We start from the raw sequence: 12,020 nt of genomic DNA, 5'->3' as shown, positions 1-12,020 counted from the left end.
GTCTGTGGCAATGATCAACAATTCAATGTGACAGAAGAACTACTTGCACTTGTACCTATGAAGGGAACTACGAAAGGCACTGATATTCTTGAATCCGCCAAGAAAACGTTCCAGCGTTTTGACCTCATCTTAACCAACATCGAGGGTGTGATAACTGATGGTGCCCCTGCTATGGTGGGAAAGAACGAAGGGTTTGTTGCGCTGCTACGGAAAGAACCAGAACGAAACGATTTCGTCCATTACCACCGTTTAATCCACTAGGAGAATTTGTGCGCGAAAACTGTTGGATTTGAGAATGTCATGAAAGTTATTGTGACTGTCGTAAACATTATTAGGGCAAGAGGATTGAATCATCAATTCCAAGAGTTTTTGACCCAAGAGTGCGAAGCGGATCACGTCGATGTGGTTTATATTATATTATAGTGATGTGCGTTGGTCGAACAGAGGGAAGGTTCTTAAAAGAGTCTTTGACTTAAGGAGCGAAATACAGCAGTTCATGCAAACCAAGGGGAATCCGATTGTGGAATTTAACGATCCGAAGTGGATTAAATACTTTGCCTTTGTGACCGATATCTCGTTGCATATGAACGACCTAAATACGCTGCTACAATCAAAGATCAACCGGTGCACACTCTGTTTGATCACATCAAAGCTTTTGTGGCCAAGCTGGAACTTTGGGAGGCACAACTAGCAAAGAAAGATAACTCATTTTCAGCTTGCTGAGTCCAACTGTTCGTCTCTTGATGAATACGTTACAAAATTAGTCGTGTTGCGAAGAGTTCGAGAGAGATTTAGTCTTCTTTAGATTTATTTTTAATGCCATTCAGTGTCAATGCTGTCGAAATGCAGGCTCAGTACAAATGGAGCTACTTGAACTCCAAAACAACTCTTCTTTGAGAAAAAAAATTATTCAGTGTGCCCTTGCTTACATTTTACAAAGGCTACATTTCTAAGGACGCATTCCCTAATCTTCGCCGGCATGCTTGGAAGACGTGCGCTTTTTTAGGAAGCACATACTTATGTGAGCTTATCTTCTCCGGAATGAAGCATGTGAAGTTCAAGACAAGAACTCAGATTACGGACCAACATATCGAGAATACTCTGCGCATGGCGACTTTCAATATTGATGGTCAATGTTGGTCGACAAGCTGGTCAAGGAAAAACATTGCCAAGTTGTCCATTGACATTGGAAAAAATGAAAATTTTCTTCATTATCTTTTTTCAAGTATTGGTTGTATTTACTCATCATGAACCTGACAGCTACCTGCGCTCTTAAAGCAGAGTTTGTTTATTTTTATAGGATTTTATGTAAAGTATCAAATGCACAGCATTCCTTGTGAATCTGGAAAGCATCTTACAATTCTAAATACCGCAGTATAGCTTAGTGGCCGGCGGGCTTCATTGAAATTTTTAATGCGGCCCGCACCGCACTGTCTGAAAGGTTTAAATCGCCTGCTCTAAACCAATCTAGCCACATGATGAAACAGCTGTTTTAAAACAGTTATAAAAATGGAAATATTGTGAATTCTTAAGCTGATAAGGGTAATGCCACAGTGATCAATCAAGAGGATTACCAAAAAAAAAAGAGAGAGAGAGATTATCCTAAGTGACAGTTCTACTTACTAAATCATTGATTGAGACCCCACTATATCTCAAAAGGAAAAAAAGTATAAATTATTAAAAAAAAAAAGCGAGTTCTTGACCCAAAAAATAAAACTTGTTCATGTTAAACCCTGTATTTATGGAGTAACTGAACTTCACAAATCTAATACAGTAGTCCCCGCTTTCGGCGTTCGGCTCTTTCACCCCTCCATGTTTCCACGCGCATCTCTTGACTCGCCTTCGATGTGTTCATTTTAGCTGTACTTTTATGTATATTCTAGTGTGTTATTTAGCTTTCCCATGCATCCAGAAGTGATATAGTGTGATGTTTTTAAGCGGCCAAAAATGTATTTGCAAGCTAAATAAAGGCTAGGTTCCGGTTTTTGCTGGTTCTGTCGCTAACCTGACGAATAAGTTGGGGCTTCTGTATACCCCCATATGCCCTATAATTGAGCAAATTTATAACTAGGACTGTCTATGCTATCAACAGTTAAATCGCTTACCCTCCCTTGCTGGCAACTCTTCTACTTTTATATTAAAAAAAAAAAAAAAATTCTGCCTATCTCAAATCACTAGTTGAAAATCACATCCTTAAAAATTTAGACAATTATTAGTTTCGATGTTATATCTTTATTTACTAATGTACCACTAATAGATGCAGATGATTTAATGAAGTCTAATTTCTCTCTCTCCCCATACACAATATCTTCAAATTTATTATGCATGAGGTTACTTTACATGGCAAGGAAAAATCTACAGAGTAATAGTACTTCTGAGTCCCCACTCCCCCTTTATGCCAAAACTTACATGGAACACTTCGAAAACAAAATACTTACCAAAGCTACATACAAGCCCTCAGTGCGGTGACGCTATGTTGACATATTACCTACTAAAGCCAACACTGCAAAATTCACTTCACGGTGGAAAATATAACTGCGTTTTCCAGGCACATTAGTCACCTGGCTTACAGCTGGTTCATTTTTTTTTTTTTTTTTTTTTATTTATAGAAAACCAATACACACAGGAAGACATCTATATGTTGAGTACCTCTGTAGCACAATTGAAAGAACGAGGATACGTGGCGCCCTTTGATTTTTGCAAAAGATCTAAGTTTGATTCTCGTCGTTACGATAGGAATCTTAATGTTTTTTTTTTTTTTAATTGAAGGTGAGTTAACGGATCTCATAGGGGATAGCAGGGTTTTTTCCTCCCGGAAACTCGGTCTTTTCATCCCGCATACAGACAAATCTGCCTTTCAAATAGTCATCGGGCTTTTAGCTGGTTCACTGTAGAAAACTCAATTTACAAAAAAAAAAAATGCTAATGACGATGTTAGTGGTAGACAGTGTACTTAACTTCCCTCGATGAGTCTTTGTACTCCTTGGAGGTGTCACGTAACAATAAGAATATATTATTATTATTATATAAATAAACAATCACATCATCCTGCCCTACAACATGGTATTCTAAAATGTTCCAGCTCTTTCCATCAAACTTAAATATCTTCATCATACTTTCCTAGCCAATGGCTACAGCTCCTCTAAAATACCATGACCCTCTTACTTTCCCCTCTCCTCCAACATTCAAGAACAAAACACCACTATTCCTACTAATTATTTATTGGGTTTTATCCTTTATCCAAGTGTAAGGAAAGAAAGTTTGTACCTGAAGTATACTTTCAGGACTATAATATATAGTATAGGATTATAGTATCTCCCATAATGCAAAACACGTCTCCTTGCGGACGTATAATCCTGTGCATTAATGAAAGGGCCATTACCCAGACCAGTTTCGACCTCTATTGAGGTGCTGTTTAAGTAAATATCTCTCTAAAAATTAGGCGGTCCCCCAGACCACTCCTTACAAGTGACCGATGGACCGTCCAACTCAGTGACAGGCTCACCCCACCATGAAGCAGTGCCATAATCTCAGCGGCCCCACTCAGAGACGGGCAAAAACCTACCCCGAAGGATCCTCTCACATCTCAGGGAAAGCAACCACTTCTGCACAAAAGCACATTAGTGGAAACCAGACCTAGGGGTCGTACTACTAAGGCGGAAGTAATGGAGAAGTCATATTTTCCTATACGAGTTGCCACCCTATTATTAAAATTCTATAAGATAAGTTTATGGAAGTCTTTTCACTTGACTATGCTACTAATTATACTAAAAAAACATATGATAATTTCGATTTCTTGTATAGATTACTATAAATTAATAACGAAGATTTACGAAAAAATTGTGACGATTTAGAGATTCTCTTGAAGGACGGCGACAATAAAGACGTAAATACAATAGAACTATATGACGAGTTATGTGCTTTCCAGGATATTTTTCGGAAGGATAATTTAAATATTCAGAACCCTTTCGATATTCTTAATTTTATTGTCTAATAATTTATCTTTCCCTAATTTTTAAATTGCTTTAAGAATACTATTAACCTTACCTGTTAGTGTAGCGAGCGGTGAACATTCCTTTTCCAAGTTTAAAATTATTAAAACCTATTTAAGAACAAGTATGTTACAAAAAAGGCTTGTTAGTTTGGCGTTAATAGCTCTTGAAAATGATATATGTGCAGAATTAGATGTTAAGACCATTATTTCTAATTTTGTGAATATGAAATCAAAAATCCTAAAATTTTAATAAAAAAATTTCAAGTATATTTATGTAATTTAATTTATTTTGTTATTTTTTGAATACTTATATTAAATGTTCTAATTATTTCTGAATTCTTTTATTTTCTCATCTATCTCGCGTTTCTTTTATTTTTCTAAAAGATAGTTCCACTTATAAAAAGTATTAAAAAATTTTTAAAAGTTACTAAGAATTTAGTAACGTGTAAAATGCAAGAATTTTTAAACTTTAGTTCAAATAAAGTTTAACTTTATAATTAAAATTCATTTTAATTTTGTTAGCAATTCGGGTCGGTGAGAAGGCTATAATCCCTGTATCAATATTCAACGATTAAAGTGAAGTGGCTTTATCAAAATTTGCTTTAACTTTTGAGAATTTTTTGAAAATTCGGATTTTTAACGATTATCCTGCCTAGTCAACACCCCTGGTTCGTTACATTTAGTGAACCAACATGTGGCTGTTCTGTCAAAATTTATTTAAGAAATTAAAAAAAAAAAAAATCATCTAACGCCTTTTTATTCCCGTATACGGGGAGTAGGCGAGGCCATTTAGCCCTATCTAACTTTTGGAGATTGAGTGGGCAGTTCAATCTCCACTGGTACCAATCGGAGATAGATGGCCCAAAGCCATCACATTAAGCGGTACACAGTGAAGAGAGATGGCCATCTCATGGTCCCTAACACAATATATTTAACGTCTGAAATAATGTGGGCTCTACGGTCGATTTTCTTGAGTTTACGGGACGAAAAACCCACTTGCCTGTGCCAGAGATCGACTAACTTGGGAACCGGTCGAAAAAAAGGCTTAGAAAAATTTCCTCTAGTCGCCGACTAGACTCGAAACCAAGTCTTCCTTCGTGCGGCCAAGCGCCGTGGTGTGTAAACGCCACATCCACTGAGCTACACAGGCTAAGAAATTTCAAATAATTTAAATTATTATCGTAAAAGAACCCCACACGCCCGGATCGTTACAGAGACGCTTAGATAGAAACTGTGCGGGAGGCAAAGACCCTAGCGCCGGTTCTGCCTGTGACGATCAATTGATGACCACGGAATCTCATCGACTGTGTGAAAGGCACTTGATGAGCAGTACTCATCAAGTGCCTTTTTCAATTCTTTTCCTACAGAAACTTTGGAGCTGTGATATAGGATGGTCCACAGTTCAGGATTTAAAACATTAAATAGTTCTTCATGTAGCTGTTTAACTTGGCAAGCTCTCAAAGAAGTTACATCATATTTACTGACAGGCAAGTTTAGCACTCCTATGAGAACAACTTGCTGCCACTCGTATAGAGCTTGCTAAGTTAAACACGTTTCCAGATTAAGCATATTTTATTTCCTGATACCTTTTGCAAAGTATCTGCAAAAAGGTATGCAGATGATCCATTAACGATTTTGACAGATGTCTAATTATTACTGACTACTCCATGGAGTCCTTATACTCATTGAGGGAGGCACTAAACATTATACCAAGCACTATCCAAAATTTGCGCAGTATTTATTATACTTTTTGAACTCTCAGTCATGGCACCCATAACACTCTGTCAACCAATTCCACTCATTCACCACTCTCCAAGCAAAATACCCAGTTCTAATACCCTTGCTAACTACACTCTTGCTCAGTTTCCATAGATGCCCCTTCTCCCACCACCAGAGCTGTTATTTCAAGTTTCTCTGTATTTTGTAAAAACCTTCAGTAATTTGTATGTCTCTACATATCTCACCCCTTTCCCACTTGTCAACCAATTTCTGTAACCCACAAATCTTCAACTTGTTCTCGTAATGTGCATTCCATAGACCTGATATCATCCTTATCACTCGCCTCTAGATCCTCTCCACTTCTCCATTGCCTAGAAACCCAGGTGATCAGATTTTCATGCAGTAGTCAAGATGGGGTCTTATCAAATCTCAATAGAGGAATAATAACTGTTATCTTTGCTTGTCAAAGTACAGGAATATCTGAACAGCATGGTTAATTGGTTCCAAGAAGCGTCCGCGCTATGCAAAACCACGTTGTTCGAGGTCTATTTATAAAGGTTTTCAATTTAATTTATTACAAAAATTTAGTAAACTCTTTATCCAAACTCAGCTGTTACTGTATTATAAAATGTGAGCATGTTACTGAGGTGCAACATACCGTTCACAATGCCATGCTCCCCCCACCCCAATATAGTATCCCATTTCTATCTATCCATTACTGTATTTTGCTCAACTAATTTCTCCAGTATACTATGACAACTCCTGATATGTTGATTGGTTGGTAATTTGCTACATCAGTCTAAGAGCCTCCTTTGTGAAATGGAACTATTTTCTCCTTTCCACCACTTTGGGACTAACCCAGAGTCAAGAGTATTCTCATACTCATAGCCCAACAGCAGTTGGATGGCATTTTAGTAAAGCAGCTTTCATTTCTTCTTTGGCAAATGGCCTATGGTATTCTTCTGTGCTCTTCTGGATTTGTTTTTCTGCTTTATTTTTTGGGGGCAAGATATGGGGGGGTATGAAGATGCTGTGAATGTTTTTGCAAGTCTCAGATTTTTGCAAAAACAAGAGCTTTTTAGTTGAGCTTATGAGGGATATTTTTTTTTTTTTTTTTTTTTTTTTTTTTACGACTATGCCATTGAAACAAAAGATCAATCATCAGTGGGTGGCACACTATAAAAGAGTTAAATGCTGGTGAAATCGAGATGAGCAGTCAAACATCAAAGTGATGACAGCTTTTTTTCAATTCTGAGGACACTGTTCACCATGAATTGCTTCCAAAGGCAGGACAGTGAACAAGGAGGTGATGCAACGTGTTTGTGAGGCTATCATAATAAAATGCTTCATGCTTAGAGGGAAAACCGATAGATGCTTCGTGATAATGCACCTGCATGCACATTACTAATTCATCAACTAATCTACGAAACAATGGTTGTTTCACAGCTTGCTTACTCACCTGACCTCAACACCAGCAGTTTTGGCTAAAGAAAGAAGGGAAAAAAAAAAAAAATGCTGGTGAAAGTGCACAGTATACAAAAAAAAAAGCATTCTAGAAGTGTTTCAAAAGATGGAAGAAATAACTGGCACTGGTGTATACAAAGTGGAGGAAAATACTTTGAAGGCGATAAGGCCAAATAACTTCTAAGTTAGACAGGAAAATGTTTATTTAAAAAGTGTGGGAATTTCATGAACAAACTTTGTATATAATTTTTACATGACATACTATTAAAGATTATTTCTCACAACACACTGAAAATTGCATCAATTGATCAACTATGAATTTAAAGTCAGAAAATGTATATTTTCATTTATTGTTCTTTTTTTTTCTTTATGTTACAACATGGACCTTGCTGAATAATGACATATTTTGGCAACTTTATACAGGATATTACAAAAAATTAAAAAGATAATAAAACCTGAAATCACATTAAAATAGTGTACAATATTTTCATTAAGAATATGAGAAGTTATAGGTTTTGTATTCAAAAATTAACTAACCTCTTCATTTGATGAATATGGGATGTCATGTAATTTGAATGATGTCTTCAATACATCTGCACAGAGTACTTATTCTCAAGTTATATATATATTGCAATATAAAATGAATACAAATAATTTCTTTACACCAAGAAATATTAGAATATTTTCTATTTTTTTAATTACACATCAATACTATATTCCAAAAGTTTGTGATATATTACAATGTACTATACATAACGTCTCTGTCATTTCTGATCTTGTATCCATGGCCACATATATATTATAATTATTAAAAGACTATATCTTTGTAGAACTGCATTTGTATCACAGTAATTCTTGTTTTTCACAATTAAATGACATTACAAGAAGAAAAGAAATGACTTGAAAAACATGGCTTCAAATAATACATGGGAATACGTTTATTATGTTTTTTTTTTTTTTTTTAATCTTAGGGCTACTTTTTTTCATGGAAATAAGTTAAAATGCAATACAGATCTGTAAGCAAATAATATTTGAAAGGGCTACTAGGAAAATTTTTTTCCCTTATAAAAGAAATTCAACCTTGATTAATCATCCATGGTCATAACAGTTCTGCTTATTTTATTTTATTTTTTGCTATTATGCTAGTTTAAACCCTATCATAGACTTGTTGCTTGTGCTGCATATTCAGTACCAATCAAACCTCTACAGATAAGGCTAAATTCAGTGACAGTCTCTCTTAATTTTCTTTTGTTGCTTCTTTCCCTACAATAAGAACAAATAGTTTGTCTATCACAATAGAACTTATGCAAATAGAATTTTAACTTTTAAGTTTAACAGACAGTATATCTCATATCATATTATAATTTCTTTACACATCAAATCACAATTAGGGATTTTTATCTGTTTTATTGTATTTTTTCCACAGAAAATTAGAATATTATAATGTATTAATGTCTATAATGATTAATATCTACAGTAAGACTGTAACGAAAAAGATTGAAAAACAAAAAATAGGAATTAGTATCAATGGTATAAAATACAACAATCTTAGATATGCTGATGATATCATTCTAATAGCAGAAAACAAACAAATTAATGAAATTACTGCAGCTACTAATTGAAGAAGGTAAAAAATTTGGATTAGATATGAATGCAAAAAAGACCAAGTTTATGAAAATCTCAAAAGAAAACATATCCGAGGCAGAAATATTCATAAACAATATGAAAATTGAGCATACAACAGAATACAAATATTTAGGCACCTACTTTACTGCAGACGGAAAGCAAGATAAAGAAATAAAAATAAGAACAGCCATAGCTAAAGATGCCTTCTGGAAAAATAAAGATCTGCTCAGAAGTTCTGTAGGTATCAAGCAGAAAAGAACGTTAGTGTGACCAGTTTTCACATATGGAAGTGAGACCTGGATTTTCAAGAAGAGCATAAGACAACAGATAATGGCCTTTGAAATGTGGTGCTATAGGAGAGTTCTGAAAATCTCATGGACAGAACATGTAACAAATACAGATGTCCCACAGAGATCTTTATTACAGGAAATGATCCAGAGAAAGATGAGATGGGCAGGACAGAGGATACTAACAATTTTAGAAGGAAAAATTGTGGGAAAAGGATCAAGAGAAAAAAATGCAGGTCATGGCTTGAAGATATAAGATCATTGACAGGACATGGTGCTGCACCCCCTCTCACTGAAGAAGCTACATGAAGAAGAAGAATGTATTAATGTAGATTTCCATGCTTTAGAGTATTTAGTATCTTTATAACATTTTTATTGTAATATTTATAGTGATATTGTTGGCACAGCACCAAGATGAACAATGGTGGCAAAGACCACTTGTTGGGCAATTTCAATTTGTGGGATATTATTCAGTGCAGTGTATGTGAAATGTATACATTGAGAAAATTAAAGAATATGTAGAAGGAAATTGAAAGTAGAGAGAGAGAGAGAGAAAGTGTTTTAAAAGTGTCTGTTAGGTGACGAGAATTATTATTACGGGCAACTCCAAGAAGTCTATACTCATCGAGGGAGGCCCTAACATCATGTCAAGAACAACTATTCGACATTCACACAGTATCTATCATACCTCGCCTTAAACTCATTCACAGTCATGGCACCCACAACAAATTCTGGCAGCTTATTTCACTCATTCACCACTCTCCAAGTAAAAAACCTAGCTTTAACACCCTTACTAATAACCACACTCTTGCCCAGCTTCCATGTATGGCCCCTAGTCCTCCCACCACCAGTCCTATTCTCAAAAATATCTTCTGAATTAATCTTAAAGAAACCCCTTCAGTAATTTGAATGTCTTAATCATATCACCCCATTTCTGCCTATCAACCAATTTCTGCAACCCACAAATCTTCAACCTGTTCTCATAAGGTTCATTCCATAGACCTGCTATCATCTTGGTCACTCGTCTTTGGATCCTCTCCACCTCTTTCCCATCAAGAAGAAACCCTGGTGCCCATATCTGGGCACAGTAATCTAGATGGGGGTCTTATCAAGGCTCGATATAGAGGAACAATAACCTGTTTGTCTCTGCCTGTTAAAGTATTTTTCAGCAACCAAGTGATTTGATGAGCTGATTTAGCCATTTTTGTGATGTGTCCCCTAAACTTCAACTCCCTATCCACCAACACTCCCAAATCCCTGGCGTCGTCAATCTCCTGGAGTACAGTTCCACCAATGTGATATACTGCTGCTAATCTTTTCACCCCAAAATGCATAACCTTACATTTTGCCACATTAAATTGACATCCGTTCTCCTTAGCCCAGTCCTCCAAACTATCCAAATCATCCTGCAAAATTTTGACATCCTGTGCACTCACTATTGCTCCACCCAACTCTGCATCATCAGCAAACAAATGAGCACTTCCTCTCAGATCCTTTCCTATATCATTAATGAACAAATTGAACAGTAGTGGTCCAAGAATAGAATCCTGCGGCATACCACCAGTCACAGGCAGTCTTTTGGACTCCTGAATAAACCACTCTGATATCTCTCCATCAACCATCCTCCTATCCATCTCACCAACCCTATATCCATCTCCATATGCTGCAGTTTACTGATTAGAATTCCATGTGGTATCCTGTCAAAGGCCTTAGCAAGATCCAGTAGAACCATAGACCATAGGCACAAATAATTCTCATTGTCCAGTTCCCCATTCTCATATTTGCCCACATCACTCTACTCGAGACTGACTGCCATTCAAGAAGATTAGCCTCATATTTTGTGTTGTATACTATGGCTACTCCTTTTCCTTGATTGTCATTGTCTGAATATAACATTTTGTATTTATTGCTCAGAAAGATCTCATCAGTTTTTGTCTTATTTGTTTCAGTTACCCCTATTATGTCGATCTGGTACTTATCTAATTCCTCAGCTAGCTCCATTTCTTTGCCATTCAGGCTTCTTATGTTGATAGTACCGATCATTAACTCTGGTGATGTTGAGTTTGGGTGTGTTTTCAGATTTGTTCCAGTAACCGACTTTTCGCTGTTCACCCCAGTTCCCTGGCAAAAACAACGGGGCCTTGTTTAACTGGGCAACGCCCCAGCCAGCATGAAATTTTGTCATGTTGTACCATCATTTTTTATTTTGGTTTAACCAATAAGAATACAATTTGGTCGGCTAAATCCCAAATTGTCAGCCCATCCTCGTTCGTTCAGTATCCAGGTAGATACCCAACAGGGTGCACCACGAGAAGGTGAGGACTGAACATTAGGTGAGAAGCCCTGGTCGGTTCTCCGCATTCCTTTAAAGGCTATGTGGAGGTCTCCTATCAGTTATACTGCTTTGACCCTTAAGCACCCCAAAAAAGCAAAAGTTATTTTGCAAAAGCATTTGACAGAAAAATTAGTAAAAAAGAGAATTCAAGAATGGGTAGATAAAAATATGATACTATATGAGGCTCAACATGGTTTTGTAAAAGGTCAGTCATGCCTTAGTAAATTACTAACTTTTTATAATAGAGTAACAAATGAGTCGGATAAAGGAAATGGCTACAGGATGATTTTGCAAAAGCATTTGACAGAATACCACATGGAACTCTGTTATGCAAATCGGAAAAAATGGGGATGGTTATGACACTGCTTAAGTGGATAAGAGGGTGCTGCTAGACACATATCAAAAAGTGGTATATGGAAGGGCAGAATCAAGGCAAAAAAAAGGTGACTAGTGGTGTGCTGCAAGGTTCAGTGCTGAGACCATTGCTGTTTAATTTGTACATAAATGATATAGGAAATAACCTGGAAGGAAACATTCAGTTGTTTGCTAATTATGCTAAATTAAGTAGAGTAATAGTTAATCAAGGCAACGTGGA

At 36.3% G+C, this 12,020-nt stretch overlaps 1 protein-coding gene across 2 annotated transcripts in view; it reads right to left on the bottom strand.

Moving 5' to 3' along the window:
- Positions 1-7,496: 7,496 nt before the first annotated feature.
- cdm (importin-13-like protein cdm) overlaps positions 7,497-12,020 on the bottom strand; it is a 389,177-nt gene continuing 384,653 nt past the window's right edge. For both annotated transcript variants that reach the window (XM_090408166.1, XM_090408167.1), the window contains exon 24: positions 7,497-8,440. In XM_090408166.1, the coding sequence (XP_090264292.1) occupies positions 8,335-8,440 (106 nt within the window). In that variant the 3' untranslated portion in view covers positions 7,497-8,334. The remainder of the gene's footprint in view (positions 8,441-12,020) is intronic.

The sequence above is a fragment of the Typopeltis vanoorti genome, chromosome 18, assembly GCF_054136105.1.
Source record: "Typopeltis vanoorti isolate ZY-2024b chromosome 18, IOZ_Tvanoo_1.0, whole genome shotgun sequence".
In the NCBI taxonomy this organism is placed as follows: Eukaryota; Metazoa; Arthropoda; class Arachnida; order Uropygi; family Thelyphonidae; genus Typopeltis; species Typopeltis vanoorti.
This window is presented reverse-complemented; position numbering and strand designations above follow the sequence as displayed.